This window comes from Apaloderma vittatum, unplaced genomic scaffold (assembly GCF_000703405.1).
Source record: "Apaloderma vittatum isolate BGI_N311 unplaced genomic scaffold, ASM70340v1 scaffold3592, whole genome shotgun sequence".
Taxonomy (NCBI): domain Eukaryota; kingdom Metazoa; phylum Chordata; class Aves; order Trogoniformes; family Trogonidae; genus Apaloderma; species Apaloderma vittatum.
This window is the reverse complement of record NW_009701718.1, coordinates 26,617-41,984: the sequence shown is the minus strand read 5'-3', so window position 1 is coordinate 41,984 and position 15,368 is coordinate 26,617. Positions and strand designations below refer to the sequence as shown.

General features: G+C 41.9%; 1 protein-coding gene across 1 annotated transcript in view; it reads right to left on the bottom strand.

Moving 5' to 3' along the window:
- Positions 1-614: 614 nt before the first annotated feature.
- The window catches only part of LOC104281280 (centrosomal protein KIAA1731 homolog), a 38,886-nt gene continuing 24,132 nt past the window's right edge, over positions 615-15,368 (bottom strand). The window contains 13 exon segments of the mRNA XM_009879226.1: positions 615-662; positions 1,432-1,531; positions 2,007-2,115; positions 2,651-2,681; positions 2,684-2,856; positions 3,644-3,761; positions 4,784-4,957; positions 5,231-5,871; positions 8,254-8,407; positions 8,658-8,812; positions 10,142-10,375; positions 11,905-12,043; positions 14,291-14,397. Coding sequence (XP_009877528.1) covers positions 615-662; positions 1,432-1,531; positions 2,007-2,115; positions 2,651-2,681; positions 2,684-2,856; positions 3,644-3,761; positions 4,784-4,957; positions 5,231-5,871; positions 8,254-8,407; positions 8,658-8,812; positions 10,142-10,375; positions 11,905-12,043; positions 14,291-14,397 — 2,183 coding nt within the window.

The window sequence follows — 15,368 nt, the reverse complement described above, 5'->3', positions numbered from 1 at the left end:
GTTACTGCATTTTGATCAGGGCCAGAGTTAATGAACTGGCCCTGCGCTTCCCCCTGCTGGTAACCAAATTTAACTTTATAGCAAAAGGTGAGCTTTGAATTTGTCCTGATGATGCAGTTACTTAGCTCTGAGGTGGAGCTCACGAACCTGGGATAGACTACATTTGGAAGTGGTAACAGCATAAGCTTTTCATTCTCTTCCTACCTTCCTGGCCCCAGGAACCCACATGTCCAAATCTAAAAATCACATAGTGCCAGTAACACAAAAAATTCAGCGTTACAGAAGAAATGGTCTTGCATGCTGAGGATTCAACTCTTAAAAATCCTGTTTATTTGAAAATGTTTTATATACAAGTTAGAAAATACTAAAAATATATTATGAAATATATTATAAAAGTATTATCTCCCCTTAATACCCTAATGCACATGAGAAAAGACTTGTCACAATGTCAGTGTATCCATGTTTGAAGCAGTGGTTAATTGCTTCTGTGGTGATGACCTCAGCATAACCTGAGTGCGCTGCACCCCAGTGACCCTCGTGGAGCCTGTGTCACCTGGTGCTCTCTCAGCTTGTGCCAAAGCAGCGCTGGCCCTTGTCGCCCAGCCTTCTGCCAGTCATGGGCCTTTCCAGGGCTTCTTGGCTCGGAGTTTTTCCAGCATTTTCTGCAAATAAAATAAAAGCACAAGACTACAGTGATGTGGCTTAAGTGACTTAAACCAGCGTGGTTCAGCAGGCACAGGGAGGTTCTGCTCACACCATCAGCGATGGATCATGCAAGTCTGGACAAGGAATTTGGTTACTGCTCCAAACCTACAGATTTCAAGGCGAGGAAGCAGGCTTATTTTCCTTATTCTCTGTTAATTAGGGAATCCAGAACAATATAAAAACAGCAGCAATTTATTCCACCACAGAAACATTGAGGTTGTTGGTGCAAAAAGGCAGGATTTGGGCCTAGAGCCCTTGTTCTAGACCAAGTGTCGGCAAACCCAGATGGGATGCTTGCAGCCTTAGTTCAGGTGTGCTCAGGTGGAAGCTGAAGCTACTCTGAGCAAACAAAACAGCCAAGCTCTCCCTACGCTGCCACACTTCCTCCTCATGGAAATTCAGTTGACTTTTGGACTCAGAAAGACTCTGCCACTCTTGCCAAGTCGGCTTTCTAGCAGCTGGAGTCCCCAACAGTCTTTTTGCTCGACCTCAAGTCACCAGCAACGTTCAGCCTGAGGCACATGTGCTCTCTAGAGAAAATTTCAGCTCAGTCCCAGCAGTGACACGAGGGAAGTCTGAAGTAGCACATACCCATAACCTCACTTAGAATCCAGAGTGCGTTGTACTCACAACGTTCAGTTATACTCGTGTCACAAAACTGCGTCTCAGATTAGATGCTCAGTGAAATAACTAACCTGCCAGGATGACAGCACAGCAGGCTATTACCTTTTGAAACTCTTTGGCCTTTTCTCTGTTCTTAGCATAAGTTTCATGCCTTGTTTTTTCTTGCCTTTTGATTTTTACTTCTGCAAGCTGATTACAGAGTCTGTCAAAACAGCAGGAAAAAAAGTTTTGTCAGGAAGAAAGTGACAAAGCTGAAAAAAGTTAACAAGCTTAAGGGTTTATAGTATCCCAGTTGCTAGAAATTAATAAGGAATCACTTTAAATTCCTTTTTGGCCACATCTAACGCACACCCTGTTCACAAGCTGCACTCACTGCACGTACCATTGGTAGGTGCCCAAGTGCAACTGTGAACTTTACTTTGAATTCTGTCTGGTTTCATGCCAAACCGGCACAGCTGCCTTCGCAGGATGGAACGAGCGGGCAGCCAGGCGGGTTTCCTACAGCCAGCTCTGCAGGGAACGGCTCAGCAGGTCCTGGCACCACACGCACTGGGTTCTCTAAAAGTTTTGTGCTGAAAGCCCCCAAACTAACCAGTAGCTTTCACAGGCCACAGGTGAACTACTCATTCCTGTGTTTTTTTTAATCCAAGCTTCTCCCACTCACGTTCATGCAATACCTTGAAGTCCGCTGGTGCATTTCAATTTCTCCAGCCTTCCTGTCCTCTGGAGAAGACGCTTTCACTTCTCCTACTTTCTTCAGCTGGTTGACAACTGCACCTTTTCTTCCTAACGAAAAAAAAAAGTCAAACAAATTAAAATCTCTAGTCCAGCTCACTCAAAAGCACGAGAGGTTTTCAAAGATTTTTAAATGACATTACGGAAAAAGGAAGAAGTGAGCAGAGTGGACACAGTGGAGATGACATCCCATGTTAAAAACCGACCGTCATGGTCTCACCCCTGAGGCTGCTGCCTGCACTCCAAGCCAGCCGTGCTCCTCCACAGCCAGCTGCCAGCTCCCCGCTAACAGACAGCACAGACACATCAGTTTGCTTAATACAGTTGTTCTTTGATAAACAACTATTATTTGCAGACACTTCATGATTACAAACGTGTGGGCAGATTGTGAAAATACAAAGAGGACCAAAAAGGGCCTTTACAAACTGCAGCGGCAGCCAGACAGTGGGGGAAAAAACCCTCTGCATCCCTGAGAAAGCAATATGCCAAGTCTGCAAAGACAAAACAAATGTGAAATCTACTGTTCAGTATAAAACAGCAACTAAAGGGACACCTAATGCTGGGTCCTGTCCCCAGATAAACCTACCAGGGATAAGAAGAGACCCCTTTTGCCTGCTGTTTTTTTTTCAGACTTTTCTCTTTGAAATGGTCTGGCTTCTGGCTTTTTGCTTTCTCTCTCTTTACTTTTTATTTCTTCTACTCTTTTCAGAGATTTCTGGATAAAGCACTTCTTTCTTTTTAAAAAAGATTCTTGCAAACTTCCAGCGGTAGATGCAAAGTCCAGCAGCATCGCTGTGAAAGGAAACGAGAGGTCTGACCATTTCTCACTTGTCGTGAGCAATATCACCTCTAACGAGCCGTGCATTTAACATATCCCCCCTAAAATGCTGAGCTTGACTACTTCTGTAAATCCCACCAGGAGGAGAATGACGTCGTAAGTGACGAGTAATCTCAAAAAAAAAGCAGCAATTCAGACCAGATGCGGGGCTGCCACTACAACCACTGAAATAAATACTGCATCAAAAGCGTTGTCATGCCTCAAAGCAGATCAAAGATCTGAGAAGTCCCACACATGGTTCTGTCAGTCCCTGTCTTCATGTCACTGCCGTTCATCTTAGTAAAATATTGCAGTATTTTTTATCCGATGTTCCACACTATCATCGGAACAGAAAAAAATATAATTCTTTGCCTACAGAGCTTGAGAACTAACAGGAAACAAAAACCAACTGAAGGTGCATAAACTCTATAACAACAAGCCACAAAACTTTTCAAAATTAAGTAGTTACAACACCAGGAAAAAAAAAAAAAAGGAGTGTAGTGTAGATACTAATGTAGATACTTTCAGAAAAGACAGCCTGGCATAGGAAGAGACGTGCCAATACTTCCTTGTCAATAAGACACATGTAAACCTGGGTCAAATGTACTAAAAGCCAAGCCTCAACAGCAAGACACACTTGCCTAAGTTAAAGCAGCTCTATGTTTTATGTTTTCTAAAGGAGAGGTGTATCTTATCGATGATTTTAATATCACAAATAAAGACCTTCTCTATCTCAAGTTACTGAAGTTAGACATTAATTACCTGCAGTCTCATGTGACAGAGAGTGACTGTCATTGGAACTCGGGGCTTCAGAAGAACTCTCAGGCCTCACACACACTGAATAATCGGCATCTGGCGTGAGCAGTACAAATTCTTTCTCCTGTTGTAAAAGGAATCGGTGATGGGAAATGTTTAAAATATACCCCAAATCTGCGTGAAGTACCACTAGCATAGACCTGATGCAAATAAAAAGACTGTTTTCTGACTTTATAGCAGATGTGACAAAAACCATCAGAAATGGATCTTGGTAGTAAGCATTAAGAACAAGCAAAGGGTTTTAATGGGTTCTTAAAAAAATTTCAGATGTTTCTAGAAAGTAGCTTTTTAATTCAGGGCCGCACCACTGCATCTCAACAGGCGTGTTTCCCTTCCTCCTGTTCTCTCTACCTCTCCCCCATCAGTCCTGCTGCTCCGACTCCTTCCCCACCCTCAGTGGGAAGGTGACACCTGCCCCACAGGAGCCACCCCCATGGCCATTACTTTATGAAGACCCGTCCTCAGGCACTTCCACGATTTTCTCTTGATGCCTCCTGCAGCTGAAACATTTCACTGAACAGACGCGCACGACTTAACCGCTTGGGCACCCAAACTATTCTGTCGTTACAAACCAGCCCTTCCGTAACTCGTGGCCTTTGCTTTATACAAGCAAATGACAAAAAGCACAGCACTGTCACGTTTCCATGGTTAGAATGACGAGCCAATAATTATTTCCCTCGCAAATTTAACAACTACCACGTGCCTCTGGTGGAGGGATTTATTTCCTTTTTTCCCTGTTTGGTTTGTAGCTTTTGTTCTATCCTGCCCTCTCCTCTCATTCAAATCTTCAGCTTAACGGGCTACAATTCAGTCTTGCAGACACCCACAAGAGGGTTCTTTCACAGCAGCAGAATCTTTGCAAACTCTGGATTGTGCAGGTAGTGATGTTAAGGAACAGCCCGAATCTAAGTTCTTTTAGGTCTGTCTAGAGAACACATCAAAAGAGGATGAGCCCAGAATGTGCTAAGCTCAGATAACCCTGACATCCTCGTTTTGCTACAGAGGATTAACTGCTGCAGCTGGGCCACTCCTTATTAGGGTTAAGACTAAGTTAAAATCAGAATTACATCAGATAATAAGACTCACCTCAGAAAAACCATTAAATTCAGACCGATCCACACACGACAGGTCACTGATTTCACCATCTTTCATCTTCTCTTGGTTTGTGCGTTCAGTGTCTGATTCTGCAAGACTGATGTCATTTGAGCTTAGGAGAGTGAGTTCAGGTTCTTCCATGATACCACGCCCCGATGCGGTCTCCTGGAAAATGAATTGTAAAAGGCATCAGTGTAAAAATTTCTAATTATGAGCTATGAGCTGAAAGAAGCAGTAGGGCAGAAGTGCAGGCAACACTCAAGTCTTAAACTAAAACTGTTAAACTTTTTTTTTTAAAAAAAAATAAAAATCAACCTTTGCCAAGCTTTCAGATACTAAAGGTCTAAAATAAGTGGGTGCAACAATACGAAAAACCCAACAACAAAAGAAAAAAAAAGCCTGCACAAATTACTGCTTTTGGAAATCTGTTTTACTCACCCAGACTGGAATACGACATGAGCTTCTGGACACAGAACTGGAATGTTTTTCATGTCTTTCCAGGAAAGAGACATTCTGTTGTGCGACAGCACGTGAATGGATGTCTGAGTCTTCCAAGTTGGTTTCTCTGGGAACCCTCGAAGATTTCTGTCTGCCTGGCAAGCTTTGATCTGGCTCCTTTATATTTGTATCACACCGAGGATCCATCTTCACAGCTTTATTTGCTTCATCTGCATGAACTGGTATTTCAGGAAGCTTCACATACTCCTTATCAAATGCCTCCAGAGGTGATTTTTCGGAAGACACAGCCTCTTTTAGTAAGTGTTGAGGGAAAGTTTCATCCACTGTAACTGGTGTGGTATTTCGCTGGTGAAATGATTTTTGCTCTTTCAGTGGGTTTGGACTTTCAGTTTGCAGTTCTTCCGCTGACCACTGGAGATGAATACATTCCATATTTCTCGCCAGTTCTTCGTATTCTCTGGCAGATGAAACACAGCTCTCGTTGCCCCGTTTTTTAATCCCAGGGGTCTGTTCAAAAGATCTCTGTAGCATCACCTTAAGGTCTGCTGCCTGATCAGCGTTCGAACAGTAATCGCTCAGTGTAGATTCTAATTGCAGTGGGTGAAAAGATTCTTCAGATCCTGTTCCAAAAAATTATCAAGAGTCAAAAATTCCAGCTAGCACAGCAGAATTTCAACTTTAAAAAGGCTCTCCATGATAAGACTTGTCAGTATAATAAGTCTAGTAAATAGGAAGAAACATTCTGTTTAAAAAAGCCTCCTTAAGTTTCTTCAAGTTAATACCAATAACATTAGATAAAATGATTCCTTCGTACACAGATCAACTTCAGGAAACACTTTTTGTTGCTTCTTAGAATATGCTTAGGGACAGACTCTGTGGCAGTGCTCAGTCAACGGACTTTACAGCTTATACTCCGTAAATGAAAGTCCTTTGAGACACTTTTGGGTCTCTGAAGAAAACAATCCAAAACATCCGTGTTTGGGGAGAAACTCTTCAAAGCAGAAAACACCTAAACTGGAACAACAACTGCTGTCCCTACAAGTTACAATACTGCACCCTACGTTATCTTTCCCTTTAGATCTGCACGTACAAATCAAGGTACTATTTCTTCCAGAAGAGGCTGGGAAAAGTGAAGGATTAGGTATCACCTTTTGAATTGCTGGGAAAGCAATTAGTGACACCGACTGCAGCATCATGTCACCAAAGGGCTTTTTATACACACACACAGAACTACATCACTACCTCACACAACATTTAAAGGTTTCCTTTTTTTTTTTTCTTTTTAGATTCTTTTCACACGTGGAAAATATCTAGTTTTACATGGATAAAGAATACTGTCTCCTGATAAATTGTTGTTGACGGGGACGGAGGAATTGCACTGCAACCTCAGCCACGACTACCGAAGTTCTCCACATGATGGACTTACATATTGACCTACCTTGAACTAACAACCCAAAATAAGTTTTCACTTGCTCAGCCTGCTGCTTTTTTTCCTCCTCCCTTTTAAAGCACAAGAATAATTGGTTTGGGGTTATAAAAATATTTTAAGAGATGGGGAGATATTGCAGTTACATTTTAAGCACAAAGATTATTTCTATAAGCAATTTAGATATTTTGAAATTAGAAGGGAGCTTCCTAAATGCTATTTGCTGCAATCACTGGTAGTCTCAAAGTGCAATAAGCCTCTTCTGGCATTTTTTAATACTTTTCTTTTTTTAATAACAGCATCTGCCAGCTGAAGAGAAAGAGAAGCATAATAGACTCGGAGTAGTTGCTTGCAGCTTTAAACATGAATAGTGTGTATTTTCAAAGCCTGTACATACACATATGAAAATAACAAAGACGACTGACCAGGAACATTATAAATCCACCTGTTGCTTAATATATTGTGCTGTTTCCTGTTCCTGTGCAGCTTGCTGGTGGAGCACCTTAAAATGCTGAAACACCCGATTCTTGCTAAATAAGAGCTTCAGAAATATTTATATTACTACCAGCTGCATTTGGAATTTCTGATTGGTCCTTTTCTGTGGTATAAGGGAAATATCAGTTTAATTTGAATTCAACTGCAAAACATTAAAACTACTTCTCCTCCTATGAGCTGCAGTTAACGCTGCTGCAGAATCATAAACTTAATCTACTAAATCACAGAATGGCCTAGGCTGGAAGGGACCTTAGAGATCAGTTAATCCAACCTCCCTGTCTTGGGCAGGGACGCCACCTCTCGACTAGACCAGGCAGCACATGGGGACGGAACAGGAATCGAACCCGCAACCTTGGTGTTACCAGCACCATGCTCAACCAACTGAGCTAACCGTAATCTCGACTTCTATTCCTTCCTCTTTCTTCCTGTATTATGTAGATAGCTAAAGCAATTCTATAGTCAGACCAAAAATCCCTGGGTGCAGTACATAATGCCTCTTGGTGTGGCTTCACAGTGGAAAAGAAAAATTCAATGGTTTCTTGAAGGATACAACAGAAAACAGAAAAGGAGTAGTATCAGAGAGATTCTACAACATATACCTCAAAAAAAATCCTTTTCATTTTATCAAACTTCAAAAAAAAAATCTTATTCATTTTATGAAACTTCCTTAATTGCCCCAAACTTGCAAGGCAATGGATATACCTGAAAAAATATCTGGAAAATTTCTTAAACTGACAATTTCAGCCAGAGCTGATATTTCTTCATTAACATAGTGATTCTTGTAATAAATACCATAATATCCATTACAGCGACTCGAATATGCAGGTCTGCTTCTGTGTCAAAGTCCTAACTGCTGAGGAAGTAAAGAACATCACGCAGCTTAGGAGTTCTAGCCAGGAAAGGAGGTGGAGATGCCAGCGTGTGAGAGAGCAGCAGCAGAATTCAGACATCTCAAAGCAGAGCTGACGAAGAAGCAAAGAGCTCCTTCCCAGTTTCAACGCAAGCCTGCCTTAAGGGCCGGTATTTACGAAATGGCACGAGGTTGATTCTGCAAGCATTCCCCTGACTATCCAGTACGTACCTGGCGTAACGTGTTCTTTAACAGACTCCTCCTCCGACGTGATGGTGTTTGGTTCAGGACTAGGAGGCAGACTGCTCCTTCCTATACCCACACTGGAGCTTCCCACTTCAAGAAACGCAGACACGTCTTGACTTTGCATTGAAAATTTTGAAGTCTAGTGGCAGAAGAAAAATATTGCTTTAATATTCATTTTCTCAGAAATACAAAGAATAAAAAATATTAAAAGCAATATTTGACTTTTGGGTGACATTTGTGCTACAGCAAAACCACTTCCAGTTCTAAGTATATAAAAAATTACAATTGTGTTTCTTCTAAAGAGAAGACAGTATAAGGATTATACATTTAAATCTTACAGAAATGTTAAGCCAAAGTATTTCTTTTATCAGAGCTTCTTCCTGTAGTACCTTGCTAAATTTTCTACTGTCTTGGGAGGCTCTGTATTGAGAACAGGACGATGAAGTATCAGAGTCAAGACTTGGTTTCAAAGGCTGAAAGAGCTGGTGATGGAAGGTCAGAAAATGTCTCTCCGTTTCAGGAAAATCAGGTTCAGCTGCTAGAGCTATAGGAAAAGAGGTCATTTTTAAAACAAACAAAAAAAACCCCCAAACCAACCCCCCTCAAAATAACCAGACATATCACACGTTGCTTCTGTACACACTAACTGAAGCATATAGAAGTCTGCAAATGTACAAATACTAGCTTGTATTAAAAAAAGAAATTATTCTTTACAACATCCAGTTATTTCCCTCTGATACAATGCAGGTATAAAAAGCAGCAAAGGAAGTGCTACACTGATGCAATTTTTTTTTTTTAAATTAAAAGCTTAAGTCCATAAACTCTTTGTTCAGCATTTGAGATCACATCAGAAACAAGACCAGTGAAGAGTTACAAGGATGAATCAAAGAAGGATGAAGGACACGATGTTCAAAGAGAAGCTTAAAAAAATAATACAGAGGTGAATACCTCTTGGAGGTATTCAGACTTTGCCTAGACAAAACCTTAAGGAACCTGGTCTAAGTTGGCTCTGTTGTGAGCAGGAAGAAGAATCTGGATCATATACTTAGAAGTCCTCCTTGATCTAGATTAATCTATAATTGTATGATTGCCAGTTTTCAAACATTCCAGTGGGAAGTGGTGTTATCTTCATAAAGATGTTCTTAGTTCTTATTCTCATGAATTGTTACATTCTTCTAGAGAACACAGAACTCCCACCACCCTGCTCATCAGTGTTTCACCATCTGTGTGACCCTATGTGAGTAACCAAATCTTACAGCTTCCCTATCTGCCTGAAGAGAAAGTTGTGCATAAACAAGTGATAAAATTGACAGAGATAACAGACAGTCTGGCCATGCCAGCAGGCCCAGCCACGCAGAACAAGACTATGATCAGACAAATAGCTGATCAGGCTATCTTTTTTTTTTTTTGCACTACACTATGCTATACAGACATGGACATAAAGCAAAGCATGAACACCACCAAAGCATCAGGGTTCTCACAGGTCAAATCCTTACTGACTTCAAAATGCAAGCCAGAACTACAGACTAACACACAACATTGAGTAAACTCTTCTTCTCAGTGACATCCAAGGACAGGACAAGGGGCAACAGGTGCAAACTGGAGCACAGGAGGTTCCACAGAAACATAAGGAAAAACTTTTTCACTGTGAGGGTGACGGAGCACTGGCACAGGCTGCCCAGAGAGGGTGTGGAGTCTCATCTCTGGAGGCTTTCAAGACTGGCCTGGACACGTTCCTGCATGAGCTACTTCGGGTGACCCTGCTCTGGCAGGGAGTTTGGACCAGCTGATCTCTAGGGGTCCCTTCCAATCCCCAATATTCTGTGATTCTGTACGAGATCACAGCACAAAAATGCTTTAAAATGGCAAATACCTTGGAAAAGCGTCTTGCCCTCTGAGTAAGAGTTCAAGCCTGTGGTATGTTTCCCCAAGATCTGCTGTATCTGACTTCCTTTATAAGGGTACATCTCTGCTTCAGGCAACCGAGTTTCAGATGCTCCAGCCGAGTTCTCTTTCCTTTGCTGCAAGGTATGAGGTGGTGAGGAGTTCCAAGAGCAGCTTGCTGCTTCTCTCAAAATTCCACCTTCCGCACCATCAGAAGATAATCCTGAAACAGCAAGCTAGATGTTCACAATCTGCATATAAACCACTTACATGAAGTCATCTGAAAAGGCGCTGCTTAACATCCTGAAATATTTGTACAGAGCTCGGGGGTTTTGTTTCTTTAATTGCCTCCTGTAAACACTCCCACAAACCTTACCACAAATTTCCACAAATTCAAACTGACAACATCAGTGCAGCTTAGCACTCTCAGAGCATGTAGACTCAGGAAATATTGATACAATGAAACCAGAAAGGAATTAACGCTGTTATTTTATGCCAGGCAGCACATTTTTACCTCCTATTGTACATAAACATGTCAATCTAATGCGATCTTCTGTACCTTTATGACATCGTGCAGCAGTTCTATTCATGCTTAAAACCAACACAAGAAATGTGAGGCAGCCAAAAAGTGTTCACAGCTCAGGCACCAACCCCTCTTTGTCTATATACCTACAGAAGAATTGCACAAAGCTGTAACAAAAGGTCATTATTAAAGCACTGAGTGTATGGTGAAGACACAGCCAGGCTTCAATTTATTCATGCAGCTGAGTAACCAAAATCTTTGGTGCTTTCCTTGCATAACAACAAAAAAAAAAACCACTACCAAGAAAAGCTACACACAGATGTTCTTAGAATTTGTTTTAGTTTTTTTCATGTCACTAAAACACGGTTTTGTCATGTGTTGTGCAGTTTATTACTCAAAATAGCACTTCCAGTTTAGAATATATGGGTTAAAAAGAATCACTGAAGACTAGGGCTGTAAAAACTGCAGAACTCAAAAACTGATTTATAAACAACACATATATTTATGAGATCAGATATGTGTTAAATTAGCACAATATTAAGCCTTAAAATAAGTAAGTCCACAGGTCACTATTTAATCACTTTCAAACTCCCTTTTTCCATACTCACAAGTGACCACGTTAGTATCTAGAGGAGCAACTATGTATTTATCATACAGGAATTATTTTTAATTTTATGATCAAGAGCCCAGTCGCAAGCGAAAGGGAAATGAAGACACATTTCAGAAAAGCTATCAAAACTCAATACAGCATTCAAATGACACTTTCACAAATAAGTTCTTATTAAATTATTATTACTTATTACTATGGTGACAAGTAAATATTAGAAATATTCTCTTAACAGCAAGATAACAATCACAGCCCTGTAACAATCCATCATATACACTGATTAGAAAGTTTTCTTCTGTGCATCACTTGGGGATCAGTTGGGTTTAAAATTTTGCCACTTGAAAACTGCTAATGTTACCGTTGCTTAGTGAAACTCAAAGTATCCTTTGCCAAAGTGGAGGCACTGAGGTTAAATTATTATAAAAGTAAAAAAATCGTAAGGAAATAACAACACATTCCAGTTATGCTCAACTCTGTAAGCTCTTCTAATTACTCATAAGTGAAGTTCCACATGAGCCTACTTCAGAAGAACTTATGCCCAGTGAGTTAGATCCATTCTGCTACAAAATAAAGAGAATACACAATTTTCTTTTAACATGAACAACACCACCCAAATGCTTACCAGTGTCAACAGGGCTGGCATCCAACGTTTCACCAGTTGAAAAACTTCCAGTGGAAATTGTTGAAGATAAGTCCCAGGGTATTCCTTGCGCAAAAGCCTCTGGCCCAAAGTTCATGGATCCTACTTTGGAAAGTACTTCCTAGGATGAAGCACCCCTATTACCACACAGCCGGGTATCCATAACCGAGGTTTTCAAATGGCACACTTCATTCTGAGCTCAGGTCAAGTGTAGAAGCCTTCATGTTGGGCACAGTCAGGCTCAGACGGATTCATCGTCGCTCAGCACAGAACGTTCACACCCAACGTCCCAGACATGTCGCTCCCCAGCAGCCCCCTCCCCTCCCTTCCCCTCAACACACACACACACACACACACAAACACACGCAGAACGATAAAGCCTCTCAGAACTGCATAGAAATCATGACACCTAGAAGATTATTTTATCTTCTGGTGGTCAGATTTGGCTATTTCTCATCACAGATCCACTTCAGTAAAGTTGTGGATCTCAGAGGAACACACACAATACATGAAAAACTCAGGAATTTTGCAAGTACTTGCAATACTGAACCTTTCGTATACAGAAGACAGACTCAGAAATTTAATGTTACAAAATTAAACTAAACATGCACAAAATGTCCTAAAACATTATCTTCCTTAATTTTGAGGTAAGCTCTTACTCTTACAAAGTCACAAAACAGAGGATGAGGGTTCCTGTACTTCCAAATGTTAAAATATTAGATATGAACATTTCTTCCCAAACTCTGAATTAAAACCTGCACTATGAAAAAAGGAGAAATCTAAGAAATCTCCCACCTACATTGTTTGCTATACACTACCTTACATAAACACATTAATGTACACATAAAACATATAAATTTAAAAGTAATTTTATATACACATGTATCTATGTTACACATAGCATTTTTAAACACAGTTTTTATCTCCTGATAAACAATGGGATCTTTGGGTGAGGGAAAAGCAGGGGTTATTACCGGTGTTGATTTTGGCAAGGCTTTAGACACTGTCTCAAAACATTCTTGTGGCCCAGTTTGGATGCCACAACTGGGACAGACGAGGTGGGTAAAAACCTGGCTGGATAATGAGGCTCAGAGGACAGCAAGTAAAGGGTCACACTCTGCCTGGAGGTGGGGGACAAGTGGAACACGGCTCCATCCTAGTACCTGTCCTCATGGCCACAACTACCCCCAGCAGAGCTACAGGCTTGGGGGGGAGCGGCTGGAGAGCTGCCAGGCAGAGGTGTTAACAGCTGGCCGGCTGAACATGAGCCAGCAGTGTGCCCAGGTGGCCAAGAAGGCCAACGGCATCCTGGCCTGTGTCAGGAATGGTGTTGTCAGCAGGAGCAGGGAGGTGATCATGCTCCTGTGCTCAGCTTTGGTGAGGCCACACCTCGAGTGCCGTGTCCAGTTTTGGGCCCCTCACTCCAAGAGGGACACTGAGGTGCTGGAGAGAGTACAGAGGCGGCTGCCAAGCTGGTAAAGGGCTTAGAACACAAGTCGTATGAAGAATGGCTGAGGGATCTGGGGCTGTTCAGCCTGGAGGAGATCAAGGGGAGACCTCATCACTCTCTACTACTTGAAAGGAGGTTGTAGAGAGGCAGGGGTTGGTCTGTTCTGCCTAGTGGTGAGTGACAGGACAAGGGGAAATGGCCTCAGTTACACCAGGAGAGGTTCAGGTTGGAAATTAGGAAGAATTTCTTTACTGAAGGAGTTGTTGGAACAGGCTGCCCAGGGAGGTGGTTGAGTCACCATCCCTGGAGGTGTTTTAGCAAATGGATAGATGTTGTGCTGAGGGACATGGCTTAGCGGTGCTGACAGGGCTAGGACAAAGGTTGGACTCTGTGGTCTTGAAGGTCTCTTCCAGTTGAAACTGCTCTATGATTCTGTGACTCTCTTTAACACCTTTGGCCCACAGGAGGTGACAGCACACTCTGTCAGGTGTGCAGACAACCCCGAGCTGGGAGGACCAGCCGATCTACTAAATGGCAGGGCTGGCACCCGGAAAGACCTTGCACAGCCAACCCTGCAGCGATGTTATGAAATTCAGCCAGAGCAAACATGAAGTCCAGCACCTGGGAAGGAAGATTCTCATGCACCGGTCCAAGCTGGAGCCTGCCTGGCAAGTGCCCTGTGAAAAAGGGCCCAAGAGTCTCATCGAGAGCCCACGGTGTGACAGGGCAGCAAAGAGGGGAGACAGCATCCTGTGCTGCAGGAACAGGAATATCACCAGTGATTACACCTCCTCACTCGGTGCCTCTTACGCTGCTGCACAGAGAATATGACACAAGTCTTAGGCCCTCAATACGAGGTAGAAAGATTTCACCACAAAATAAAAAGTTATGTTATATGGTTATTTTGATATGACTAACCGTATTATCAAGTCTGAATGACGGTCCAGAACGTGGTGTAATTTCCTCTCCAATTCCAGCAGCAAGAACTGGTAAATCTTGAGCCACTTGAGAATCCTGGGACTGGCCTGAGCACAAGTGCAATAGAAGCAATCAGGAATAGAAAACAACTTTGGGGTTCCTAGATAGCAAGTTTTTTTGGACACCAGATGGCAGTCACACACTGCTGCTGCTGTCCTCGCTACTAAGGCACCGACTTCACTCATCACTACCACTTTCTCCTCACCTACAACATACTTTCTGGTCCACTGTACCTATTTAATTGGCAGCCAGTCGTTCTCCTTGATCAGCCTTCCTAAAATTTCTAACTAGTACGGCTGCTTGCTGCAGAGAATGCAGAAAGAGCTAGAACTTCATTCTCTGGTTTTGCAGAAAGAAACTTGGCTTTGCTAGTCTTCCTACATAATTTAAATAGGGTGGGGGAAATTGTTTGCCCACTGCCATTACAATGATTGCAAAGAAAAGCAGACATGCTAAGCAGATCAGAGAAATCAAAACCACTGAATTACTTAGCTATAGCATGCCTAGTACCACGGAACTAAATCACCTTTGCTGTAATGCTCTTACACAGAAAAATAACATCAGTATCTGTGCAAAAGAAGCACCAGAGCAGCACCACTAAAATGGAATTTCTATATTCAGTGCTGACAAGCACCTTCAATGACTGACAATTCTAAAATTAAATTATTTCCAACAAACAACTCAAATAAGTATTCTTAATTCTAGGATTAATTTTCAAGAAAGAAGCGCTAAATATGAAACTGAAATTAAAGAGTAGAGGTGAAGTAGGTATGTTTTCTTCCAATTCTACAAGGGCTGCCAGTGACAGAGATGTTTTAAACCACCAACATTTGTAAGGCTCTGTACTTCGGCAGATCCCGTAACATTTTGTGAATCCTAACACTAGTTTGTATCCCGCATTAACTGAAACTCATTTTCTTACTGGAATATGAAGTCCAGTTCTATTTTTTTCTCCTATACAAAAAAAGAGTTGAGAAGTTTCCCCTGTGAGGCAATTGCAGGGAAGTATCTGTATGAT